This window comes from Ictalurus punctatus, chromosome 9 (assembly GCF_001660625.3).
Source record: "Ictalurus punctatus breed USDA103 chromosome 9, Coco_2.0, whole genome shotgun sequence".
Taxonomy (NCBI): Eukaryota; Metazoa; Chordata; class Actinopteri; order Siluriformes; family Ictaluridae; genus Ictalurus; species Ictalurus punctatus.
Window position 1 is genome coordinate 4,867,946 of NC_030424.2, and position 15,970 is coordinate 4,883,915.

A 15,970-nucleotide genomic window follows, 5' to 3' on the forward strand; every position below is an offset into this window, starting at 1 on the left:
TGTGATTGAAAAAGTAGACTTAAGAAGGAAAAAATAAAATAAAAATTGCAGTAGCCAAAAGCAGAAAAAATGCCATAGCTTAACAATGTCCCAGCAATTCCACCTCTTCAGTCTGTAATTTCAAAATTTCAAACAAGAAAATACCAGACAGGGCTGAAACTGCCACCTGCTGGTTAAAAAAAAAAAAAAAAAAAAAAAAAAAAAAAAAAAAAAAATTCCAAAACAAGTATGAAACAAGGATGAATCATATTAGTGTAAAGGCACTGCATTTGCTTTTTATTAATAATAATTAAAATAGATATTTAACTGCAATAATCCTACCAAGCAGATCATTTTATGGTGAATACATCCATACATTTAAATTTACGTATTGTGTGTGCACACTTTTTAACATTCAAATCATTTTGTACCAAAAAACAGGGTGGGAGATATCACCATTAAACATCATCTCATTAATTCATTCACAGGTTAATTCACAAGTTCACTGCCATATTATATTTAAATACCGATTCAATCAAGGAGAGACAGATGGATGGATACAACAAGTGAACAATTATATAATAACCCTAATAAGAATGCGTTAAGATAAACTCAGATTACAGCCTACAAGGAGAAAATACACACAGACATGTGGAAACATTAGACACAGGTCTCTGGTCCCTTTATGGACAAACAAATAACAGCCATTCTGACCCAGGCAAGGAGAGGGCATTGAAACAGCAACCCTCAGAGAATATTACAGAAAGTCAGGACAGCAATCACCAGAGCATATTGAATAATTACATGCTGAGTGTCCAGCATCTCGCATCTAGTGATGAAGACCTGATTGAGGCAGTGTGTGTACAGTTCTATTTACAAAATAGCATCTAAACAATGACACTAAAGGCACAGGTGGCACTAGAAGAACATTTCTAAAACTGAAACTCTTTGCCCTTCAAATGAATAGGTGCTTGTATGCGTACATGTGATAGCGAGCGGGACAGGGAGAAAGACAAGCTGCTTGTTCACATCTGTCGAAATCACTTCTCTACAGGAGCTTGTTAGCTCTCTGGTTGGCTTCGTCAATTCGAGCTTTATTCATGTCAGCCTGAACAAAAGAAAAGATAAAAAGAACAAAAACATTAGCTCTATTTTATTTAAACATATATAACATTTATAAGCAGACAGAACACTTTTTTCCTTTATGCAAGTTATGTTTCTATGGCACAGTATTAGAAGCCATTAACAAATAATCTCTTTTTCACTTTTTTATAGGACAGTGCAGCACATCGTGGCTCAGTAACAAATCAAACTGAGGACTATTCATGTCCTGGCTGAGTGTGTAATAGATATGAGGAGTAACATACTAATCAAAGTCAAAACATGACTTTGAAATTAAACTAGGCATCTCATTTGATGTTTGTGAACTATTGAGCTTTAGACTTCTTCCATGGCTGCCGTTTACGTTGCGTCAAAGGGCAGTGTAACACACTTGCCATGTGCTGTCTTCCGCATACATGAGCTCACAGATGCACACAATTGGCCAGTGTCGCACTGATTGGTTGACAGGGAAGATCACAGACTATTTTGCTTCCTTTGGCATCGGAAACTCGCAATCTCCCATTGACAGGTTTTTCTTTTGTACCACTCAGGAGCGAGACACAGTTTGATTTTAATGGTAGTGTATGCACCCAAAGCAGCAAAGTGTGCCAATACTTTAATCTTCAGTGAGTATGCAAAGAACTTCCTCAGAGAATGTTAAAATCACGTTCCAACCTTTTGTGATTGTGATAAACCTAAAGATGCAGATTTTTCTTGTCTCAAAAGGTAGGAAATATAAAACAGAGTTGAATATCACCAACAAGAAACATAGTTGGTAAATAGATTAAAACTAATCGGAAATATTAACCTGTGATATAATTTTGCGATTGTTTCCTAAAGCCTTCGGGAAAATGACGACTAAAAAGAGTAAAAATAAATAAATAAAATCGCTGCACTACTACTGGAGACCGCTGTACCACTCGGTCTGGGGAAAATATTCCAGCCAGAGACATTATCAGAATCTGTTGCTGCGTTTGAACAATCGATGGTCCGCACCATTTGTAGCGTCACCTGTATGACTCTGAGCACAGCAAACCAAATTCAGCATGGACACCTAAACAAAAATACACTCACTGCAAGTGGAAAGAGTGACAAATTTACTGAACTGTGCTGTATTGCACCATCTGGTGAAAACACTCCATTATAGCAGCTCAGTGCACAGCAGTAAACCAGTTTAACTGGGTTAAAGCCAGCACACACCTTCTCTGACAAATATACACCATAAAACCTTTTTTTTTTTTTTTTTTTACTTGCATTGGACCACATGGTACAATACATTAATGAGATTAATCTAATATTCAGCAACGTTCTTAATGGCTGACACACAAAAAGCTTCGACCTAATAAATGCTTAAAAAATGTTAATGTACAGTGAACTTGCCTTATCATTAATGCGGTCAATAGTCTTGTTCTGTTTATCAATCTCATTGCCCATGTCCAGAGCCATGTTCTTCAAATTCCCAATGATGCTGCCCACCTGCTCCAGGTTCTCCTCCATCTCATCTTCACGGGCGTCATTCATTACTCTGCGGAGAAGCACTTTTATTGCATCATTTTATACTGTGTGAATAAACTTGAATAAAAGTGAATAAAAGATCACATAGGAGCAGAATATGATTGGAGAAATGGAAAAGGAGATTACATTAGAACCATAACCACTATTAGTGTGATATATATAATGTTTTTTTGTTGTTTTTTTGTTTTGGTATAACCTGTAATAATTATGGGAGGGTGAAATACACTACAGCACTATTATTGTGAGGCTGTGAGCAGACAGTGTCAATGCATTGGGGAAAATTGCAACCATAAATGTAAAAAACAAAACAAAAACAAAAACCCCCAAGTCGCTGGTCAGACTTTCATAACAAACAGCCCAAAAGACCTTGACTTGACTCTCACACAGTCGCGTATCCTAAGCGGACGTGGCAACTCTGATAAGCACACCTCAACCCATCAGATTTATCTACACAGAGGAGCAGTGTTGAAGCACAATCCAAAAATGTAATAAAAGAAAATTTTTTAATAAATAAATAAATGAATAAATAAATAAATAAATCAAAAACCTTCAAGTGACTTGCAATTTTATGTTTCAAACAGAGAAGGCGATAGAGAGGCAAAATTTCAGTACAGCAGCTTTAAAGTAAATAGTAAAAGTATAAATCTAATACACTAGTTGGGGTTTGTGACTGAATCAGTTCAGTGTTTAGTGCACTGTTTTTTCTTTATGTACTATGTTTATATCAGTTGTTCACAAATTTCCGCATAGAAATTCTAGAGCATTATTTAAAAAAATGTAATTAACTTGTTACTGTTAGGTACGCGCTGACAAAACCTAAGATTATTTAAAATGGATAAGGTTTTAGATACAGGATGCAGTCTCTTAACTGAGAAAGGTAATACAGAAGAGTCTAGTATGGAAAAAAAAAATATTTTGACGACCCTGGGGGGCCATAAAGGGATGCACGCTACACAAGAGGGACCTCACGCTGAAAAAGTTTGAGAAACACTGGTTTATATTAGTTATTATAACTTTGCTATTATGTTTTTTTTTTTATAGTGACATTACAGGTGACATTTACAGGTGTCATCTGTGTACCTCTTTACATAGGGACCGGAAGCTGCTGCTGTTGTTGCCTGGCCATTGCGGTAGTTGGCTGGTTGGCTGGAAACCACGCCTCCATCACCTCCCTCTGTGCTGGCATTTTCACTTCCAGCGCCCCAAGTGCGCTTGTACCGCCCGTCACTCTCAACAGACCTCACTCTGAAAAACGAGTAGCGGTAACATTCAACATTACTGTCAACTCACATTCAAGTGCTTCAGTTGAAATGGAATCAGTATGCTTCTTAGTATGAGTCACAAATAACCGTTGCTAAGTTCTGAAATATAGCATTTTAAAAATCAGCATGACATTGTTGTTTTTTGCAAGAAGTGTAATACATTTTAGGGTTCAGAGCTCAGCTCATACCTATCACAGGGACAGACACACAGGCCACAGCACTTTGACAGGTCGGTCAGGTTCTTCTCAGCCTGTCTCATGTCCTGATTGATCTGATCCATGCCTTGCTCAACATGCCGCAGTTGTTCTTTGTAAATGTCACAAGAGGAGACAAGCATAAAGCAAGAGAGCAGAATTATACATTTGCTAAAATTAGGGATGCATTCATACTGATGGCATCGTTCATCTATCCAAAATCTTTGCTCATTACTCGTACACATGAAAAAATACTTCAATGCTAACATATAATACCACATAATACTATGAGGCCAGTCTGCATTGCTCCGCTAATGAAAAGATTAAATGAACTGACCATATCGATCAGGGACATATTTCACAACTAATGATGGGAATCGATGCAAAGCAGACAAGTAACCTGATGTAATCAAGTATACAATAAACATCTTAACATCCAGACTTCTCAAGCATCTTAAAAATTCAGCAGGGGTTCATTGTTAGCAGCACATGGCAGAAACCACAATGTAGCAAACGCTGCCTAGGTGCGAAAAATGTCTACAACCAACCTAGATGAGTGAAAATAACAGAAGCTCTTACCAAGTATATTGTTCATGACCATCAGCCACTATTGGTCCTTGATAATGAGGGATTCCAACAATGAGAATGAAATGTACTTTACTTATAGGTCTGCAAAGTACAGATATGAAGTGGAACAAGGTCTACTCTTCTACACTGTAACTGTAACCTGATTCAAGTAACTAATGTAGCTAGCTAACGTACTTCATTTAGGATCGACTACATAATGTTAGAAAGAAAGAGTCTAGTAGAAACACGATGCCCATGACTGCTTAACACCATGTAGGTTGCTCATTTTTGTATCAGGATTGAAATCAACAAGTGTCAATAAGTGTGTATTCATACTCACACACAGTCTTAAGAAAATGGTATTGAAGCATCTCCATCTAAAATGATTTGATGAAAACAAACCTACAGAGTGGGAACTTAAAAATTGAAAGCAGAATCAACAGCTGGATTCACTCACCTCCCTGCTGATCCAACATGACTATGGTTTTATTTCCCGTCTCCCTGCTCTGAAAATGTGAAAACGTGTGAGAAGACAACTTGGCTCAAAGGATCAATTATCTGGAAATAAGTGATCAGGGCACACAACTTTGTTTTAGATCTACATTGTTAATTTAATGGAGGTAGTTAGGACAATTGAGGCACAAATGCTCTCACCTCCTCTGCCATTTGCAGCATCCGTCTAGTGCTTTCAAGAGACTAGGGGGGGGGAGAAAAAAAAAGAGTCAGAATTACAAACAGCACCCCATTCCTATCCTGGGGAGATCACATGCAAATACATAGGATTAAAGAGATCAAGTGTCAAACACTTAGTAAGACTCTTTGTTGCTAAAGATTGGCCTGAGGCTGGGTGTGACTGTTCTGACTCAATGTTTTGAAGGCTGAAATTCACATTACTGAGTCAGCATTACACAGGTTTATCCAAAAAAACATCTTCGTTAAATTTAGGTGTGCAGCAATTATTGGCACCGCTATGAATTCGTATATGAAAAATATATTTGAAGTTACAGATATATATATATATATATTTGAACTTTTTTTTAAGGAAACCTTGGTGACTAGGAACAGGAAATTGTTCAACCATGACTTCCTATTTCACAGAGGTATAAGTATGAAGTAACACGTAGGCCAAATTCCCTTGGTCATTCATAACAATGGGTCAGACCAAGGAATATAGCTGTGATGTGCAGCAAAAGGTTGTTGAGGTTCACAAAATGGGAAGTGGCTATAAGGAAATAGCACAAGCATTGAAAATGCCCATTTCCACCATCAGGGCAATAATTATGAAGTTCCTGTCAACTGGAAATGTTATGAATCAACCTGGACGAGGACGTGGGTCTATATTGTCTCAACGCACTGTGAAGAGGATGGCTCGAGTGGACAAAAATCTCCAAGGATCAGAGCTAGAGAACTGTCGAAGTTAGTTGCGTCTTGGGGTCAGAAAGTCTCCAAAACTACAATCTGAAATCACCTACATCACCACAAGCTGTTTGGAAGGGTTTCATTTAAGTTTGGACATTTCATTTAAGCAAATTAATTCTAAAACATTTCCCCCCATCTTTACCAATGATGCCAATAATTCTGGAAACGAAAGTACAGAATAACTGATCATTCCATGTAACTTCACTGGGCACTACATCACTAAGTCACTGTTTGTGACTTTTGTTCTGAACATCTTCACAGGATATAAGAAAAAAATATATATATTAGTAAAAGTAAAGCTCATGATGCTAATCTGGAATTTAATCAATGAAATATCAGATCTACAGACAGAACACATGGAAAATTAAATGCTGCTGTAAATCCAGCTGGATATTATGTTTATTTTGCATTTTTATTAGAAAGCAGTAAAGTACGAACAGACCCAAAGGTTATTTCCCAGAAGTCATTGAGAAGTCTATTTAGATAATTATGGCCAGGATTTGGCTACATTTTTCTTTCTATGCAATAACATGGGCTAAAAATTTAAATGATGACTTTACAGCTCCAAATAGATAGTATTGAAACTTTCCTCAAAAGAGCAGACATGGAATGCCCATTAAAAATATTAAGAAGAAATGGATATGGGGTAGATGTGAAGCTGTTTCTAGGATTGAATGCAACAGAATGAAAATAGAGATTTAACTAAGACCTTACTCTGGAATTGCAAACAGCAACATGATGTTGAGGAAGAAGTGAAAAACAAAACAGTTCCTAGTGTAAGACCACTGTATACTCACTAACCAACGTATGTGGAAAAAAACATGCTTTCGTTACACAATCAATTCTGAGAGGTCGTAGTTCAGAGAAGACAAAAACACCCCATGAGTGGTGGTAAAGGTGTGACATTATCAGTTTACCCAAGTTGTCCTTCATGAGCAAAGACCATCTTTCATGCTGTTAGTACCCGAGTTGGGTTATGCACAGCAGAAAAAGCTCATCTCAGTCCCTCAAAAGGCACAGAAGAGAAACGCAGGAAAGGGAGGAAAAAAGCAAAAGAACAAGAGATAACAGAGATTAGATTAGAAGCTTTTTAGAACAGAAGCATTATGTGGAACGATCTGTATATAATGTGGTTACACACTATCAATGATTATCTGTCAACTATTACTGCTCAAAAGAAGAAAGCATAAGAGGAAAATGAAAGGCATAAGAGAAGAGAAAAGAAAAAAAGCTGTCTATTAAAAAAAAAAAAAAAGACATCAGATTTAAACAATCTTTGCAACATGGTAACAGACAACATACCTCATCAGTCACTTGGTTTGCCCTCATTGTGATATCTTCCACCGACATGTCGGCCATCTTGCTGCTGTCGAAATTGTCTGGTTTGCCTTTGGCACCAAGCTCTATACTCTGGGGTCTGAGGGTCAAAAAGGTAGGAGGTAAGTTAATAAAACTTTATTTAAAAAAAAAAAAAAAAAAAAAAAAAAAAAAAAGAGAGAGAGAGAGATGACACAATCACAACCCATTAGGAGTACGATTTTTGATTCTCTCTTTTATAACCTATGACTGTTACACATCATGCTTGATTTAGCATTATGGTGTATAATCATCCGTTTACAGAACAAAATGGAACTTCAAGAGACGGGGTTAAAGGAAGTGAGAAATGTAATGCAACAATCAACAAAGAAACCAAAAGAGATCAACCTCACAGACACACACCCAACACTTCCTTTGACACAATTGGCCAAATGCATGTTCTTTAATTAAACATGTTCGTCACAGCGTTCATGAGGAACACTTAATTATAAGTTACATGTGGAGTGTGTGTGTGTGAGCACGAGTGAGAGAGTGAGTGAACAAGAACGTGTGTCACACAGCCATCATCAGTAATACCTTTGTGTACTGAAGAGCACTGAAGAATAAAAGATTGTTGAAGGAGTTAACTGAATAACAGGAATGTCATGTCCCTGGAATTTCATTTCACCATGCATTAGCTCAATTTAAATTTAATGCAACTTTGTTATTTTCATGGCACATTCCAAACATTAGTCTAGCAGTTAGTAGCATCAACTTTGTCGCAAAATGTCCAACACAGAACTGATTGTAACTCGACACAAAACCAACATATCGGACTGCAAAGCTAGTGGCGAGTAGATTCATTTTGTAATCTTAAGTATCTTAAGTTTTATCTTAGACTTCTTAAATTAATCATAAATCACCACAAACCACAAACATCCCACAACAAACAAAAGCCAGTGAACTGCAAATACTGATCTCCAAAGAAAAGGGTAGTTATACATGTTCACACGTTACACCTGAGATACCAGTGCTCCTGACTCCTTCTGCCCTCCGGACCTGCCTGATCCATCCCGATACCCCACTTCTTCTTGGAGCCTTTTTCACCTGTAAATCACTCTGCTGTTGGGGATGGCCTGCATGGATAGCCTATACATCACCATGGGTTTACTGTGGATGGTACCACACAGACACCCTAAAGATGACCTAAAGATGATAGCAGTTGCTATGAGCAGTTTACACCCAAGTGTCCATCACTGAACCACTGACAACCTCAGTTTGATACAATGGGACTTAAAGATAAAACTCATTCTCAAGTAATGATGCTCATTCTCAAGTTCCTTTTAACATACTCAGCACTGCTTGACTTTATAGAAGCTATACAGTTATAGAAGAGAAATGATTTATAATTGCACTATCTGGTGTCTCCCTGAAGAGGACGGGTTCCCTTTTGAGTCTGGTTCCTTTCAAGGTTTCTTCTTCTTACTCCTGAGGGAGTTTTTCCCTTGACATCCTTGGCTTTGGGTTGCTCATCAGGGATACGTTGAAATATTAAATTTAAATTCTGATTGCTGGGTAACAATGTCCAATTGTTGAAAGCGCTATATAAACAGAACTGAAATGAATTATTTGAACCACTGGAGTGATGAGAATCACCTGGACCTCGGCACCTACCAATGAGCATGGGCACAGATGCAGAAATCTTTCAACAAAGTCATGCAGTGATGTATGACATAGTATTTGCAATAAATACAGTCATCATACAGCAATTGTTCCAGAGAAAGTTCATGCACAGGTCAGTGCAGGTCCCGAATGATAAGGAACCCAGGTAGTCATCCAGGGATCATAGAACCACAGTTACATTATGCAACTAGTGTCCAATTTATTCCCTACTAACCATCAGGAATGTTGACAATCACCTGGACAAGGTATGCCAACAGTGTCTGGAGAAACAGTACTCAACTGGAAAAGTGCTGCACTCAGACCACTGAGAGGTGTCAACCTCGTTAAACCTGGGGGGAGAAAAAAAAGAGGAAGAAAAAAAAAAAAAAAAAAAAAAAAAAAAAAAAAAAAAAAAAAAAGGGCATTGTCAATCGACTGATTTATAAAACTCAATGATGAGACTCTGGGCAGAAATCCTGCATCAAAGTCTCCCCAGAGTCATTTAACCATCAGCACAGGCAAGGCAAACTGATCTCCAGAGCATGCAGCCAAACAAAAAGGCAGTTTTTAGACTCACTGATTTTGTGTGCATAAAAGCACAGAAAACCCACAAACTAAGTGTTCTTGTATTCAGGAGTGTTTCATGGTGTAGGTCACAGTCCTTGTTGATGATTCAGTAGAGAGCACCAAGCCCACAGGCACAGGGAACCAAATCCTTTCAGCCATTTGAGTTCTGCTGACATCTGTGCAACCCGGGAATATCAGCAATAAAGAAGGGAAGTGTGAGGGTGGGATTAGTTGTGGGCTACTGCATCCTGTCCCGTTCAGAACACCTCTGCCAGGAAGAATCACAAGATGTGTTCATTTGTCATTAGAGGTCCATCTGTGCCTTGCAAAAACTTTCCCAGATTTGTGATACCTCTGCTGGGTACAGAAACCACTGCCCTGGGTATCAGTGTATCCGTTGCAAAATTGTACAGTTCTGACAGAAGAGTTGCCCTCAAATGAGGCAAAACATGGAACATGAAACATGCAAGGTGGAAAGAACCATTCGATTTTGCACCACTCTGTTGGTTCTTTTAACTGACCACCACGAAATTGTCTGAGCAAAACATCACATGTAATGTCTCAGAATTGAGAGCAAAGTGAACCACCCACAGCTTCATCTGATTGAAGTCTTACACTCGAGGGTCATATGCTTATGTCCCAATGTCACCTTGTTCCTCCCCAGTCTGTAAGGTGTATCTATGGTGACTGGGTTTGAGATGTCCATCCCAAGTATACAATTTTCACTAGAAAAGCTGTGCATTTTCAGCAAACTAGGGCCTGAGCCCATCTCCCTTCTTCTTCCATTACTGGTGTTCGTATGTGTGGTATTTGGAGTCCAGCTGCAGGATGATAACCCACTTCTGAAGGGTCATAGCTCCAGCAAGACTATGGGCATTTTTGTTGCAGCTGCCACGATCAGTCCTCGCATCCGCACCAAAAAACGGTACTGCACATGATAGCCTGAGTGAATCTGGCAAGCATAATAATGTCTGCCACATGTTGTAGTAATAGGGTGGAAAACATTCCCAGTGAATCAACTCATGCCAATGAACTGTGTGACCTGCTCCGTGGTGGGGGCACATAGAAGCTAGCTGTCCAAGAAGCGCAGCATTCTGATGCCATCTCATCATCAACAGTGATGTTGGGGGGAGGGGGGCTTAACATAAGAAAATTAAAGAATTTTAAGAAACTGGGGTCTTTAAGAATCTGTTTAACCCTGTCAAATCTAGAATTAAATGAAAACTGCTTGTCTTCTTCTGAACAAGGAAGTAAGCCAAGTAAAACCTTGTTTTGAACTACCAGGTCTCCTTTTTTAATCATATCTGTAATTTGTTCCGATATCGATAAGGTTTCCTAATTCCCGAGTAGGTTGAGGGCTGGAGGTTCAGAGGTGTCTCAACCTATTAGGTGTAGTGAAAGAAGGCATCAGTGAATCAGTGTTAGTGCAGAAAAGAAGTGCAGCACAGAATCTTTGGCTTTAGCTCTTATATTGTCATTATATTTTATATTTTCAGGAGACGGGTCTCAGGCTGTCACTACAGTGCCTCTGATAGAGTGGACAATCATAGAATAAACAATTTCAGCCAGTGAGTCCACCTCAGCTGGCCAAGGCAGTCCAGTATTTGATAGCATGTACCATTTTTCCATCACATTTTTCTGCTATACACAAAAAATGGATAAGAGGCAATGATGTCTTCTTTCGGACAGACTGAACTGGATGTTCATTTGTTGAAATGGCATTACAGATGCCATCTTTGAGACTATAGATTATCAAGCGTGGGTTATTACTTTTTTTTGGCGTTTCACACAAAAAATTGCGCCTCGTAAAGCATGACTAGTTTGTTTTCATTTATGATTATTATTAAAGTCTATTGGCTCATATTATGGAAATGAGGCATGATTGATATCTGGCAATGCCAACTAACACTTTTTTCCGTCTTAAGTAATCAGTCTTAACTGAAAACTTTTTACATCAAATCCACTGATACAATGTCGTATGAGGTAGGGGTGTGAAATGATACACACATATTGTATGATACAAAAAATAATAATAAACACAACAGCTAACAAAGTAAATGGTTCGATATTCACTACTAAACCAATGCAATTCAATTAAGATCCGATCCAAGATTCCGTTTAGTTAATATTAACATGGACTGATGTATCCTATCTCTGAAAGAAGCAACAATGTCCTTTATTTTGATTTGTCTATTATATTTAATTGGTACGACATTAATGAAATCAATTCATTCTCTCTCCAAATCTTAGTTTTATTTTTACAGCAAGGGACTAAAATGCTAAAATGTTGTGAGCTGCGTACTGTGTATGCGGGTCCTAACCATCCTGTATCTGAAGCCAACATTTTCTGTAGTGCTTAAAGAGGCACAGGTCCTTGCAGATAAACTAACCAATTCCTGTGTTTGTTGCCTTCAACCATCTAGAAGTGTGGGGTCGCAAGTTCTGAAAGAAAGCAATGCTAGTGTTACATCTTTAGCTGCAGGCTCTCCTTTGGTTAAAATTACCCCATGGCACCTTCTTAGGTGGGTAGAAAAGTATGTGGTGCTGCCAATATATTTTACTGCAGTGTTTCAAGTTTCACATACGCTTTTGTCAAGCTTTCCTGTTGAGCTTTTGTTAACCCATAGTGTTGATATTTAAGACATGCTTGCTCTCGCAGTCTCTCTCGCAGTCTCTCCCTCACAAACCAGGGAATGTGCATTGAATTTCAATGGCAGTATTGGTTTTTAACCATTTCCTTTTTGATTCGAATTTGATTTGTAAAACATTGCAGCCGTATAAGAGACTACTACACCAATATTCTGATTCAAATTGGGTTTTTTGTTTTTTAATTTACACCACTAGGCTTATGCGAAGATGGTGGGGGCCCTTGTGGGTGTTGGAATTCTTGTGGTGACCTAGACCTGGACGGTCAGTTTAGCTGTGCTGGGCAGAATTATTATTTCCTGGCTCGGTTTCCCTTATCCTATTTCCTGAGTGCCATCTGGCTATGTTAAACTAAAACGTGCATGTTCTAGTACAAGAAAGTAAGACTTTTACTGGCTTCTCCATACTCCTTTACCATTTGCCAATCATTTACTCACCGATCATACAGTTGAGGTCACGAGTTTACATCCGCCTTGCAGAATACGCTAAATGTTGATAATTAAAAAATAAATAAATAAAAGGGATCATAAAAATTGCATTTATTTTTTTTTATTACATACTGCCCTGAATAAGCTATTTCACATAATAGACGCTTACATGCAGTCCACAAGAGACAATAATAACTGAATTTACACAAATGACCCAGTTCAAAAGTCTACATACGCTTGATTCTTAATACTGTGGGTTGCATTGTATTGTACCTGTATGATAAACAACTGTTTTTATGTTTTGTGATAGTTTTTCACGAGTCCCTTGTTTGTTCTGAGCAGAAAAACCACCCACTGTTCTTCAGAAAAATCCTCCAGGTCCTACACATTCTTTACTTTTCCAGCACCTTCTACATATCTGAGCCCTTTCCAACAATGTCTATATGATGTTGAGATCCATCTTTTCACACTAAGGACGACTGAGGGACTCTGACACGACTATTACAAAGGGTGCAAACATTCACAGATGCTCAAGAAGGCAACACGGGGGGTGTAAACTTTTAAACAGAATGTAAGAGAGTATAAACTTATTATTTTGTTTAAAGATCCCCCCCTTTCATTTAGCACTGCCGTTCAGAAGCTACATAACTACGTACATGTTCCTTCCAAAGATGATGATGATGATGATATTATTATTATTATTATTATTATTATTAATAATAATAATAATAATAATAACAATTTACCCCGATCATCCTGTTCAAAATGTTTACACTTTTTAGGAACAAGGCTGTGGGTAGAAATAGCAGGTCTGTGCGTGTCAGTTTTCCTATTTTAAAAAGACTCTCCCACTTCCAGGTCTTTTTTCCTTCTAAAGTCAATATTTGAAATTAAATGTAAAAATCAATTCAATCAAACATTGGCAAACAACGGGAATGTGCAACACCATGCCATGTTTGAACAGACTAGCGAGGCTAGTGATCATTCATCTGACGTGTTTCTTCTGATATACCACCTGAACACCAGATAAACAGTCTAAATATGGAAGAAAAGGGGATTACGGAACGGATAACGGTTGTACCTGGTGATGATTTATAAAAATAAATAAATAAATAAATAAATTTTAAAAGGCACACTGGGGATACCGCATATCAGAAATGCACGTGCACCATGGTGATCTTGTTTCCCCATGAGAAGAAAGAAACACAAAGACAAAAAAATGTGTCCTCTTTTTTCCCAACGAACAAACATTTAGGGTTAGTTTAAGTCTTTTTGAGATGTCGTTGGGCTAAAACTATGATCTACAAGATTTCTTGTTGATGAATGCATTATAACTCATTGTGTCGTTGCATCCACACACACACTTATTAGACGTTACCGAAATAGGAAACATTTCCGGCTTTTCTACATAAACTGGTTTCCCTGGATGTCTCTTCCACTGACATTCACATCACTCACCGCACTGAACATAATTGTGAGAGTTATTTATTTTTTTTAAATAACATCAACAAATAAGGCTACTTGTAGTAAAGTAAAGACACAGTTTCATATTGGAACACAGCCTTCACTAAACTGTTATTTATTTACACCAGTGATGAACACATTGCTCCTAATTCGAGATGTCCTGAGCCTTTCTTTTCTCAGATCCAACCTTTCCCATGGGTTGTCAGTCATTTAGACAGTTTATTTAAGACACATCTAGGATTGGGGGAAAATCTGAAAGCCTACTAAAACTGCATTAGACATGAATTGTCCAGAGGGGTTCAACCTTGGGAACTTGCATTCTTATGACGTGGATACACGTGTGAAATGTGTGATGTTAAATAACTGAGCATTTATACAGTGTGTACAAACTGGCTCAATAAAACGCCTCTTACTCTTGGACAGTGTGAACCCACACCAACACTCACACCACCCTGAGATCAGACTCGACTCGTTAGTGCGGAAAAACACCGTGATAGATTCTTATCCCATCACCAGTGCTTTGCTCCAGATGTTCATACTTACTGCTTGCTCATGGTGTTTCCCCGTCTTCTTTTGTTTTCTAACTGACAAAAAGATCGATTTGTTTACATCGTCAAAGCAAGCCACTCGGATCCTGGAGTTTTAGCTCGTGCTAGTAAGCTAGCATTGCTAATAAGTTGCTAGTTTAGCTAAGTTAGTTCCTCTTTACTTTCAGGGCGCAGACGAATATTATCAGTCTTTTTATTATTATTATTATTATTATTATTTTTATTCTGTTTGATGAACGTTGTGGTGGCAGAGAGGCGTTAACTCACTACTTACTGCGGTAGAGTCAAACAGGATTTCCCTTTAAAGTCCAAGTTAAGCGTGTGTGCTGCCTTGATCAACTTATCCAAATTCCTTCAGACAGACGACAACTGACTGCGCATGTCCGGTCATATGACAGACATTACTTACTGCGCATGCGTGAATGGGACTCTACTTATGCAGTCCTCCTCGTGCTCAAGCTCAAACCAGGTATTCTTTCCTAAGTAAAAGAATGTCCAAGGATCACAGAACAGATTAAATTTGAAGAACAGGGCAAATATGTACCATCATACAATCTTATTTTATTTGCGCTATTAGAGCTTTTTATTTTTTATTGTACACACTGTGTATCATATTAACATCACTTCCTGGATTTAACTATAAAATTGCAGTTCGGTTTAAATTGCATATTATTTATACTTGTTCTGTAGTTTTAGATTAACACCTTTAAGTGATCAGTCAATTAAGCTAACAACTATGATAATGGAAGTACCCCCTGGTTACACATTTTAACTAATGCGAACACATCCATCCATCCATCCATCTTCTATATGGCTTATCCTTTTCAGGGTCACGGGGAAACCTGGAGCCTATCCCAGGAAGCATCGGGCACAAGGCGGGGTACACCCTGGACAGGGTGCCAATCCATCGCAGGGCACAATCGCATACACATTCATACACTATGGACACTTTAGACATGCCAATCAGCCTACCATGCATGTCTTTGGACTGGGGGAGGAAACCCCCGCAGCATGGGGAGAATATGCAAACTCCATGCACACAGGGCCATAGTGGGAATCGAACCCTGGAAGTGTGAGGCGAACGTGCTAACCACTAAGCCACCGTGCGCCCTTTGTGAACACATCCCTTTCAAATAATTAACATTGTTAACCGGGATATGTTAGAGCAGGGAAAAACACTAAAATGTGCAGGATATGCGGTAATCCGAGACCAGGGCTGGGAAATTAAGCCCATGTTATAGACTTATGTTTCTCAAAGTAAGGTCCAGGGAACCCCAGCGGTCCATAAGCATGGGGTCTGCAATTTTATAATTTTGTTACAG

The 15,970-nt window shown here is 38.4% G+C and overlaps 1 protein-coding gene across 4 annotated transcripts; it reads right to left on the reverse strand.

Moving 5' to 3' along the window:
* Window positions 1-249: 249 nt before the first annotated feature.
* On the reverse strand, window positions 250-15,037 carry LOC108270295 (synaptosomal-associated protein 23). Of its 4 annotated transcripts, none has more exons than XM_017476824.3 (9): window positions 14,923-15,028; window positions 14,644-14,684; window positions 7,340-7,454; window positions 5,273-5,314; window positions 5,076-5,124; window positions 4,046-4,163; window positions 3,676-3,840; window positions 2,461-2,605; window positions 250-1,087 (listed from the first exon to the last, which is right to left on the reverse strand). In XM_017476824.3, the coding sequence occupies exons 2-9, from the start codon at window positions 14,652-14,654 to the stop codon at window positions 1,028-1,030; spliced, it is 705 nt and encodes a 234-aa protein (XP_017332313.1). In that variant the 5' UTR covers window positions 14,655-14,684; window positions 14,923-15,028; the 3' UTR covers window positions 250-1,027. The 4 variants fall into 4 exon arrangements, with proteins under 4 accessions (XP_017332313.1, XP_017332314.1, XP_017332316.1 ...); XM_017476825.3 differs by having other exon boundaries at window positions 14,644-14,680; window positions 14,923-14,979; XM_017476827.3 differs by lacking the exon at window positions 14,644-14,684 and having other exon boundaries at window positions 14,923-15,037.
* Window positions 15,038-15,970: the final 933 nt, after the last annotated feature.